The sequence below is a fragment of the Mytilus trossulus genome, chromosome 2, assembly GCF_036588685.1.
Source record: "Mytilus trossulus isolate FHL-02 chromosome 2, PNRI_Mtr1.1.1.hap1, whole genome shotgun sequence".
NCBI lineage: Eukaryota > Metazoa > Mollusca > Bivalvia > Mytilida > Mytilidae > Mytilus > Mytilus trossulus.
Window position 1 is genome coordinate 77,030,178 of NC_086374.1, and position 12,451 is coordinate 77,042,628.

At 30.2% G+C, this 12,451-nt stretch overlaps 1 protein-coding gene across 2 annotated transcripts in view; it reads right to left on the minus strand.

The window, feature by feature from the left end:
* The window catches only part of LOC134708034 (mucin-5AC-like), a 221,759-nt gene that overhangs the window by 27,505 nt on the left and 181,803 nt on the right, over nt 1-12,451 (minus strand). For both annotated transcript variants that reach the window (XM_063568282.1, XM_063568281.1), the window contains 2 exons: nt 6,191-6,286; nt 2,386-2,421 (listed from right to left, as the gene is read on the minus strand). In XM_063568282.1, coding sequence (XP_063424352.1) covers nt 2,386-2,421; nt 6,191-6,286 — 132 coding nt within the window. The remainder of the gene's footprint in view (nt 1-2,385; nt 2,422-6,190; nt 6,287-12,451) is intronic.

The following is a 12,451-nucleotide window of genomic DNA, read 5'->3' on the forward strand; positions in this document are numbered from 1 at the left end:
TATGTTTGATTAAAGTATTTGAAGAAAAAAATCATAAAAACTTTCTATTGTATTATTTACTTTAATTACTAAAATTCGTATAAGAAAGTCCACACATAAATCCTACAAACTTATTTTAAAGTTGCATGGCTATTTCACTTACTTTTTGTTGGTTAATAGCTACACCAAAAGTCGTCGATGCGCTTTAAATAGCGCTATTAGATGGTTAACGAACAAGACTTAAATGAGATTAATTTCACTCCCGGCATGCTAAAAGACTTAAACTACGTCACATAAGTCAGGAAGTTTGAAGAAATAAAATTAATAATTCCCAATTTTCTTCTTTATTACTTTTCATATCGAAATAAAACTAGGTGAATATGTTTTTTATGGTATTATAAAAATAATAAGATGAAAAGTGAAAATAGCGAATTATTCCTTTAAGGCCTTCTTGTAAGTACTCTGTAACTTAACAAAAACTAAAAAAAAGTTTTTTTCGATAGGAACAATACTTATGTTTTTAAAAATTAACATTTTATGATTAAATTAGTGTTTATTTTGAACAGATTGAAAAAAATATATTATTTAAATTGAATAAACTCAAAATCACATGCATTCTTAATGGTAGACCTGTTATTTCTATCTATTTAGCAGATAAACTTTTTATTCAGGTAGATTAATCAATGAGTGATAGCTTTCTCTTACAAGAAGTTTAGAGGTCTGAGTGATTACGTCCCGGCTCCTTTGTTTTAACAGTGGTGATCTGAGCCGGATCACCCCTACCAGATCACCCCAGTTTGAGTTTCTTTGTTATGCATGCTTTCCTTTGTTCTGTTACATTTTGGCGGGAATGTCAAATCCACTATAAAACTTATAATTAATTATACGGAAAAGACTATCTATCAAAATTCACGTAGAAAATAATTCAGTGTATAAGCTGGGATTCAAACTCAAGACCTTTAGCATACCAAGTCACGACACGTACCACTACACCAAGACGACTGGATACGAACTGTCAGTAATTTAACATACTTAAAGGAAGCAAGATATTTTTATTAGTGGGGCGAGTTGGCAAATCTTTATTCAGTGGGATTATTTTTCGTTAATAAGTGAGTTGTCAGACTAATTGTTCAATTTGATTTTACACTTTTTCAAAATTGGGGCGATTTTTTTTAGTGGTGATTTAGTATGGGTCGATTGTCAAGTAGGGCGAGTTGACATTGTTTGATATCTACTCATCATGTTTAGGGGTCATAAAGGGTATACATCATAAAAGTAATATATAAATAAAATTGAGAATGGAAATGGGGAATGTGTCAAAGAGACAACAACCCGACCATAGAAAAAACAACAGCAGAAGGTCACCAACAGGTCTTCAATGCAGCCAAAAAAAACTCCCGCACCCGGGGGCGTCCTTCAGCTTGCCCCTAATCAAATATATATTAGTTCAGTGATAATGAACACCATACTAATTTCCAAATTGTACACACGAAATTAAAATAATACAAAGCTAACAAAGGCCAGAGGCTCCTGACTTGGGACAGGCGCAAAAATGCGGCGGGGTTAAACATGTTTGTGAGATCTCAACCCTCCCCCTATACCTCTAGCCAATGTAGAAAAATAAACGCATAACAATACGCACATTAAAATTCAGTTCAAGAGAAGTCCGAGTCTGATGTCAGAAGATGTAACCAAAGAAAATAAACAAAATGACAATAATACATAAATAACAAAAGACTACTAACAGTTAACTGACATGCCAGCTCCAGACTTCAATTAAACTGACTGAAAGATTATGATGTCATCATATGAACATCAGGCACAATCCTTCCCATAAGGGGTTTAGTATCATACCATCATAACATATATGAGAAGAACATAACCCGTGTCAAAGTATATTATAATGGTTGTGTGGCGTTCTAAACTAGATTTTATGAATTGTAAATGGTTTTTCGTCTAATCTTAAACAGCTGGGATGTAAAATAATTATCCCATATGGACTAAGTGTGTCTGTGTTAGATCACCCTCTGGCCTCTGACCCTTTGGGTGATCTAACACTGACACACCACGTCATTGTGGAATACATATTTTATAAACTACACAGAGAACAATACCTATGGTATTTGTTCAATGGGACAATAGCACTGCCTAAAGTTGAAATGGACAGGTAACTATCAGGTGAATCTATGGAAAGGTACAATTGGGGTTCACAATAATTCTTGTTGGGATCAACAATATTCTTACCCCCCTCTAGGGCACTATTCCAAATAAGGTAAAAATTAATCTATAGTTATGTAAGTCCCTAAGAATAGACTGAGAAAACTGACTTCTAAAATAGTTTATAAAAGATTATTGTATTGTGTATAAACTATAAATTAAGAAATCCCTTTTCCTTATAAGAATTACCTGAGACTGTTGTTGTTTGGTCGCTATGTCTTCTAGCTAAAAATAAGATAACAAAAATTATTCATAATTCTATGCGTTACAGCAATTTAATCAGCAACTAAACTGTCCAAACTACAGTTAATACTATTAAATATTTTATGTTCCTTCATTTAATCACATCAATTCTTTGTGGTATTTTCTCCATATGTGTGCAAATAAATATGAAATTACAATTGAAAATTATTGACACAGAATTTCAACCAAACCTAAACTTTTGTACCCTTTTATAATTTATAAATCCTACTGAATGATAATAAATGCCAGTTTTGGACATAACTGTAGAAATGTTAATGACAATTTACCACAAATAAAACTCTCTCTGCTTGTAATGTTTCTTGCATAATGTGCACGAGATTGATAAAGTTTGCAAGATAAAAACATAAGTAAAGTGTGAAAACCAAAGAAATAGCCAAGTTATAAAGGGGCATAACTCTAGAAAATTTGGATCAGAAAAACTTAAGTTAAGAGTGCAGAAACAAAAACAAATGTAATTTACCAAGTTATGAAGAGCATTACTCATGAACAGTATATGACTCACCGACCAAATTCAAACTTTGTCTGCTAGTTTTAGTTCTAAGCAACTTGTATGAGTTTCATAAAATTTGGATGACAAAGATGGTAAGAATTAGGAAATGGAAAAATGTGTAAATTTCCAAGTTATAAAGAGGCTTAACTCTAAAATGGTGAGCGACTCACGCTCAAATTCCTACTGTCTGTGAGTTGGATTCAATTAATTGTGTACCATTTTAATAAAATTTGGCTGAAACAGGCTATTATTTCAACTTCGAATTATTTCTAATAATTGAATTTGCATAATTTCAAAATTTCAAAATTTTTAATGATTTCCATGTTTATTCTGCATTATAATTTTTAAGCACTGCATAACACTTTCCATACAATTAGAAAAATATACGTATAGTGTCTTGAAATATGAAATTTATTTGTATGAGGCTTAGAAACGGGGGAAGTGCGAGGTTGTACCGAACATTTCCCCAGTTTAGTGCCGAATACAAAATTTAATATTTCAAGACACTATACGTATAATGTTTTTATACTGAAATCGATAAAAAATAAAAAAATAAAATAAAAAAATGTATGTTACAAATATTGTTAAAAAAATAGTGTTTGGAATTTCCCTCTTGGGTTACCATTTTTGGGTATTTCCCTATGAGCGTAGTCTAGGCGGTAAGACATTGACGTTTTAAGGAATTCGAAAGGGAAAATGAACTTAATTAAATAATAACATTTAATAAACATGGTATATACATCACCAATTGGATAAATTTATAAAAGTTTGACCATTGTTACTACACATTGTCATAGTTTTGACGTGACGTTGTTAAAGAAATACAGTAATTCCGGTAAATAGGTGGGGCTTATAGGTTAATTAAGGTCATTGGCATATAAAGCTAACGTTTATACATATAGCTTTATCTGTATAGTAAAATAGCTTTTTGCAGTATAATGTATTTTGTATAGATAGTAATGTGCACGGCACTAAGTATATTGAAAATATGCATTCTTCTTTGTAAAGAAAGTGTTGTGCACCGCACCGAACATTAAAATACAGAATAAACCAGGAAACTATAAAAATTCAAGCACAAGAAATTATGCAAATTCCATAATTAAAAATAATTCAAAGTTGAAATAATACTGTCGGAAAGCAAGCCCTTAGAAACGACTGTTGTTGCTACTTTCTTAAGACAACAATGGGACTGATATTAAAACCTGTTATTGTGAAATTGCGTTAATTTCGCGGGAAAAAAATTGGAGCCAAATGGAAGCTTTTCTTTTTTTGTGTTCCCTACTTGCCATTATGGTCAGAAATAGATTTCTTTTGATTTTTTAAGCATCGATTTTATTATTAAAGAAAATAATGCTTAAACATGTCAAATTGGCCATCTTTTAACAATTACGTAATGCCGTTAATTGTGGTTTATAAATGATGCGAAATGTTTGTTATTTTTTCTTCTTTTTTCACAGATTAAAAAGATACTATACAAAAAAATAATAATACGTATCTCAAAGTTAAAAAATATTTCAAGTATAACGTTCTATCACCCCTTATGATAACCCCATTTGAACTAAATTCCAAAAGAAAGACATTTTTTGATATTGTAGTTTTTTGGTCTTACACATGTCACCTTGCATCTGAACACAATTGTTTGAAAAATTAAAGGCAAGTTCAGCTGTGAATATTTGACTGGAATAATTATTCTCTTTAAGTCAGTGAAATGTTTGACTTAACTAAAACAAGGTAAGGAAATCTTTTACTGTCTGTGCACAACCTTAACTGCTTTAGATGACTAACACAAAACTCATTCATTGTTTATGATAATATATTTTTTTTTGTGATGAAGGAATCCTGATCAATCCTTCAAAAATAAAATTAAAAAAGTCCTGTCCTAAATTTGAACTTAAAATAATCTCTTTCTCAAAGCATGTTCATACTGACATGAAGTGTGACTTATTTATGACTTGTGATCTAAAACATAATTGTTGACTTGGCACTCAGAAACTGCTCTGAAATACTTTTATATAAATATAAAAATGCATAGTTATTATTTTTTTAAATAGAAAAATATAAATATTAGACAGAGTCTTTATGTTCTTATTTATTTAAGTTCATGATAAGAACCATTTATCTAAATTTTAGTTTAGTGTTTTTTTTTCATAATTTGAGTCCATTCATTAGAACTTGCAAGAAATTAATAATGAGACCAAATTTATTGTTAAATAAATGTTTAGTTTGTTCATACAAGGATGGCAAACTAATTTCCTTTTATTTCAAATAATGAAGAATTTATATCAGAATACTTTTATTGTAATCTCTTTAATGTGTTCTAAAAATTAAAAAGGTAGGCCCAGGTATCAGTAATAAAAAGGAATTCCTATTTTTGATCTATTTAATCCAGTCTGGATCCAGTATTCATGAATATTTTGACTACCCCTTGCATTACTGTAGTAAACAATTATATCTGTGTTGAAATAATTAGGTTGCAGCAGTAAAAATACTTGCAAATATATAAATTAATTCTTGGAATAATAATATTATGAATTTATATGGCACATAGTCATCTATATAGGGCTTATTTGAAGTTATTTCACTGAGACTGAGTTCTGAAAAGTGTTAAAATGTGTTTGTCTTATTTGTTTTTTACACATGTCTTTATTATCAAAATATATTTAATAAAATTATTTTAATAATATCCACATGTGAATAACAGCAAATGGTGCTAATATAATGATAATTTGTTCATGAGAGTGCCAACAAGCAAAGCTTCCCGAGGAGTTAAGAAAGAAGATTACGATTTTAATTTGCTATGACTGTTGGTCAACACCTAGTCTTTGAAGACACATTTTGAGAGAAAAATGAGTTTAATACATAATTGAGTTGATAAATATACTTCGTACATTATCTGAAGAATGTTCACCTAAAAGCAAATTAGTTTTATTTCTTGCAAAAAACTACAAATTCAAAAAAACGAGCTTCACTTTTTTTGGTAAAAAAAAAGCCCATATATAGTAACCACATGACCTCCATTGTTGCTTTAAGAAATTGGGTCAAACCGGGGTCAGCTCTCCGACTGAATAGACTGTTTTGATAAAACCTTAAGTTAGAGTGCAACAAAAATGGGACAGGCAGGAAGAGGGATGAATGGAAAGACAGTCAAGGGTAAACTTAAATTCCCCATTGCCTAGAGCATGGGCATAAACAGTCCTGAAAAAAGCAATCAGATGTTGATTTTGTTTTTAAATTACTTACTATGATTTTGTAAACTATCAGGGAACATAGGTCCAGTAGGTACTGTGGTTGCAGCTATAGATGTTGTACCAGTATCTAATTGTGGTGTGTTATGGCCTGAGGAAAATAAATATTAATTCCAACTTATGCAATATGACAAATTTTCAGATAGTTTAAATAAGGCAATTTATAAAAATTACAACTCATTTCACAAAAATCATGCTAATGAGCAGGTACATTACTTGAGATCTTGTCGCAAAACATTCCAATGTGACTTACAATCAATTTCGATTGTAACTATTTTGGTGAGTTATTGCTGCTGATCTTGATACATTTAATTTCTTTGTACTATTTGTACTACCTAATAGATGACAAGTATAAGGAGGTGTTTGTAGTTACTCTTTTAGACTCCCAACATTTCAACTTATTATCCCCCGGCCAAATATATAATGCTTAAATATGACTGTGACTGAGAAAAAATGAGTTCAGATGAGATTAATAAATTTTTGCAGTTTTTTTTTGCATTTCATTCAATGCTACTAATGAAATTACCATGAATACAAAATTTAATGATGATATCTCAACTGGTTTCGAAAAATAGTATGTTCATAAATTGGCATGCATTTGTGTACATAATAGTAAAAATAGGGAAATTCAAACAAAGTTCTGACTCATTATTTTCTTTGGTAATTTGAATGTTGTAAATGTGATCTACCTCAATATTGCATTGTAAATACTCGATCCAAAATTGAATATTTATATTGATTACAAAAATCTTTTTTTTTTGGTGGAATATTTATATGTTGAATAAGTGGATTCCTAGGAAACAAAACAACAAATATTCGGAATTTGTTTCTTCATATTCACCGAATGTCTTAATTTTAAAATATATTTTATGTGTTGTTTCTAGTGGTAATCGACTGTCTTCATATATGCCATTGTCCCTACATCTGTATTTTTTTCAAATTCACGTTGATACTTTGAAAGAAGGTGTAATGTTTTAAGTTTTGGTTGATTTCCAATGAATTAATTTTCGTTATGGTATGTTTTGAATTTGTGTTTTGTTTTATATAATGGTTTATACATCCATGTGGTCAATTTATCAACAACTAACAATGTTTTGATTTTGTTGGTGACTATAGCCTTGAGAATTTAATACTGTAAATTCAGAAATCATTGCATGCATTTATTATTGTGATTTTGTCATTTTACAATATAAAATATGATTTTAATTTTTTGGGATATTGAGAAAAATCATGTTTAATCTATATAAAAAATTTCAAAATGCAAGATGAAATTAATTATTGGGATTATAACCCTGTTGCACTTTTCAAAAAAAATAAACTACTCTATAATTTCTGAATTTACTGTATTTTCAAATTTAGATCAAATAAATAAAATAGTAACAAAAACAAACTTTGGTATTTTATTTCATAAAAAGCTCTGATCTTGAAACATACATTTTTATTTGATTCTCATTCATCAGTTATGTCAACTATAGTTATTTAAGGAATAACTGTAATATTTTTTCTAGACTATGAAGAAATAACATAAAAAATGTGGTGCACACTAAATAACGCGCGTAGTGGGTTATTAAACAGTGTGCACCACATTTCTTAATGTTATTCCGAATAGACTGACAAAATATTACAGTTATTTCTTATAATTCAATTCTAAATTCCATTTTAAACTGGCGTTAATCATGAAAAAACGTTAATGAAATCATGGTCATATGACAAAAATAGTGTCTATGATATGATAACCAAAACGACATCAGCCAATCAGAAGACATGTTACATTCTTAATTTAATTATTAAGCAATGGTTGGCTTTGGACCGACTATGTCATACAGCAATATTCCCTGATTTAATAGAGATACTACAGTCTTGTTGCATATAATCCCCTGTGTGTTAAGTTGCTTGGCATAATAGATGGTGAAATTAGAGTTCTTCTTTAAAAAAATATTGCTAATAATAGGTTATGAGTTACATGATTCTTCACATGTCAGTATGATGTTACACATCTGTGTTTTGATGAATCAACAATAAAAGTGGTGACATGTGCTTATATACTGCAATTTTAAAATATTGCTGAAGGTATTGGTTCCAATTTTAATATATGTTAGATTTCTGCATATCACTGATTCACTGGGCAATATTATGGCTATTCCTACTGATTACACTATCTGCAATCTGCAAAATAATACAATATAACATCATCAACAAATATTGTACATGCACATGCACTATGTTTTAAATGTGGCCAGAAGAGCCACTACATTCAAAAAGGGTTTTTTTCTGCAATGGATTAAGGATGCATACATCTATCATCTTTCAATCGAATAATAACATTTATGACGGTTAATCAGTGCCACAGTTATAAGACTCTGACAGTGACAGTTCAAGGGGTCAAGAGGAGTGTTAAAGACCCCAGCCCCAACTTACCCCTTTGATTGCTAAAAAAAAGTCATGTTTTTCTCCATATACACATATAAATCATAAAAAAGTTTCAAAAACTTTTGAAGTGTCACACTTTTTTGGGAATTACAATCCCTTAGACGTCAAGGATCCATCCCTAAACTTAAGGTAGTCTGTTAAAGCAAGCAGATTTAGGAATAAAGTATGTTGTGATCAGGGTTTCCGCTGGCGTTTGCCAATATCACATTTTGCATAAAAATAATAATTGTGGCGATTTAAGTTCATCATTAAAATCGTTTAAAACCGACTTAAAACTTTATCTTTTGACTTTGATATCGATAATTGATATTAGAGGGTTGTTTTGTTAAAGTCGTTTTGGCGACGCACGTCTTTCAATCATAGTTTTATGTCTCCACTTGTTCATTTACGATGGTTCAAAAAAGAATGCTGTCCTTATGAAGGCATATATTTAACAGGTTGGTAAAAACCAATCAAATGATGGTAAATGGACATTCCTTTAATGAAGTATCAATTTAAGGTGATAAACAAACAAATAGAACCTTTTTACAACCTTGAATGGCTATATAGCTCTTACACAGTCGGTGATAAAAAAAAATAATTCTTGGCGCATATTTATATCATTTGAAGAAATTTTCTCCAAAGAACTATACGTAACTATAAGTCAAAACATGTTTTATTTAGTAAAAGAAAGTGGACCCCTCTTTTAGGAAAGTTGTTCCGAATATAATGCATTTCCCCCCTTCTAAGTTTTATTTTAAAAGTAAATGTTTAGTGTTTATTCACTACAATATAGACTAAACTAATTATTTTGGGGGGAGGGGGGTTTGAAAGAATGAAAATTTCAAACAAACAACATATTTTGTTTCTTGGCGAATTAAATTACAAAGTGGCGAAGAATATTTTTTTTTGGCGAAAGAGTTGGCGAAAAAAAATAATTGACCAAGGGGAAACCCTGGCTGTGATGATAACAGAAAATAATCTTTCTTATCCTTGATACACTTCTCTTTATTCTTTTTTGAATTATCATAATTATGCCAAAATATCTAAATATGTTTTATCTAATGTACATGCGTTTAGACATTATTGCATTTTTAAGAACTTTTTATAAGAAAAATCTGGAGATTTTTTTTTAACAAAAACATGATAGGAAATTTTTAATTTATAAAAACCAGAAGATCCGCAGGGCGCAGCTTTATACGACTGCAGAGTTCGAACCCTGAACATTGGGGCAAGTATGGACACAACATTCAAGCTTGATACAATTCTGAATTTGGATTGTGATTAAATAGCTGACACAAAACAGGTGTCTGACACATAATGAATATGGTCCAAGAACTTAAACTTAAAAACTTTAAATTTTATAATAAATTGGACATTACCTATTATGGTCCAATATCCAAAATCAAAATACATGGTTAGATTCAGCAGATCATAGAACCCCAAAAATTCAATTTTTGATGAAATCAAATAAATTCCAATTTTGGACCCTTTAGACCTCAATGTGGACCAATTTGATAACCGGACCCAAACATGAAAAATCTAAATACATAGTTAGAATAAGCAAATATTTAAGAACCCCATATACACAATTTTTGTTGAAATCAAACAAAGTTTAATTTTGGACCCCAATTTGGACCAACTTGAAAACTGGGCCTATAATCAAAAATCTAAGTAATAAAATTGAGAATGGAAATGGGGAATGTGTCAAAGAGACAACAACCCGACCAAATAAAAAAACTACAGCAGAAAGTCACCAACAGGTCTTCAATGTAGCGAGCTACATGTTGAGATTCCGCATATCAAAGAACCCCAAGGATTCAATTTTTGTTGATATAAAACAAAGTTTGATTTTGGACCCCGATTTGGACCAACTTGAAAACTGGGTCAAAAATCTAAAATCTAAGTATATTTTTAGATTAAACATATCAAAGAACCCTAAGGATTAAATTTTTGTTATAATCAAACTTAGTTTAATTTTAGACCCCAAGGATTTAATTTTTGTTAAAATCAAACATAGTTGAATTTTGGACCCTTTAGGCCCCTTATTCCTAACCTGTTGGGACCAACTCCCAAAATCAATCCCAACCTTTCTTCTAAGGTCATAAACCTAGTGTTTAAATTTCATAGATTTCTATTTACTTACACTAGAGTTATGGTGCGAAAACCAAGAAAAATGCTTATTTGGGCCCCTTTTTGGCCCCTAATTCCCAAACGGTTGGGACCTTAAAGGGATAATTCGCGATTTTTCACTTTTCATCTTATTATGTTCATAATACCATAAAAAACATATTGACCAAGTTTTATTTTGATATGAAATCTAATATAGAAGAAAATTGGGAATTATTATTTTTATTTCTTGAAACTTCCTGACTTATGTGACGTAGTTTAAGTCTTTGATGCATGCCGGGAGTGAAAATATCTCATATAAGTCTTGTTCGTTAACAATCTAATTACGCGATTTAAAGCGCATCGACGACTTTTGGTGTAGCTATTAACCAACGAAAAATAAGTGATAGCCATGCAACTTTTAAAATTAGATCGTGTGGATATTTTAAAACGAATTTTAATAATAAAATTAATTCATACAATAGAACATTTTTATGATTTATTTTCTACAAATACTTTAAACAAACATATGAAATTGACATGATCAATAGTGTATTAAAAATACATGTTTGTATTCTGACGTTTTTGCTTCACTTGCTTGTACGGTGGAAATAAAATGTGTATTGTTTTGTGACACCTAAAGAATGTTGAATGCGTTGGTTAACTCAAGGTAATTAAAAGATTAGCATTATGTAATTCTAATCCTTAGATCCTCATTCAGTGAAATCTAGGCGTCACGGTTCACTGGCATTTCAGGTGTGAACAACATAATTGTAAACGGGAGTCCGACAAAATTTCAGACACATGAATGTAAAAAAAAATAATTAAAATTAATTAACGGGAATAATAAGATCGCACAATAACTGGATAGCTGTTATATATTTTTATATTTTGCATAAGATCACTTTTAATGATTTATGACTTTTGATTACTTTAGTGACGATCAAACACTGAATTATTTTAATTGAAGAATTTATAAATAAAAATAGCCTTCTAAACACGAGTTTATGAACTAAAATTTGTACTATTTCAAATTAGGATCGGCAGCCTTAAATATTTCAAACAGATCATAAACAATTGCAATTATATATTTTAGTCCATCCGAAGTGATCTTTAATTGTCTATTTAGGAATTAATGTGCTCATCAAAATATTTAAAATCTGACAACACATGAAGACTTCAGATATTTAAAAAAAAAGTTTTAAAAAATTGGCAGGAAATTAAAGGATCTAATTGGAATGATATCTACAAATTACGAACAGATATGCTTTTCAAGTGTGAAAAACATCGACAAAATTTATATATAATTGGGAATATGTCCTTCTTAAAATACTCTTCGTCTCACACCGTAACTATATATAATACTTTAGCTATTTGACCAAGGATGTATAAAAAAAGACAACGAATTTAATTTCATCTTTCCCCATTTTTTAATGTAATTATAAGTCTGTTTCAACTGGCAAGAATACCACTAAAGCGGACAAGCAGTTTCTTTAAATTGCTGTCATTGAATATCTAGAGAGAAAATAAATCCCGAAATTGATTTGAAACTTTGATACTCTATAGTTTTCCTGGAAAATATTCACATCCCTCGGTATTAATAGTGTACTTCCAGTGGCGTATATATATTACATGCATTTCGGAACAATTGTGACGAAGACGAATTTCTTCCTTTTTTCGAGAACAATCTAATTGATATATAAATGTCCTTAACTTCGATGAGCCAGAACAGTTATAT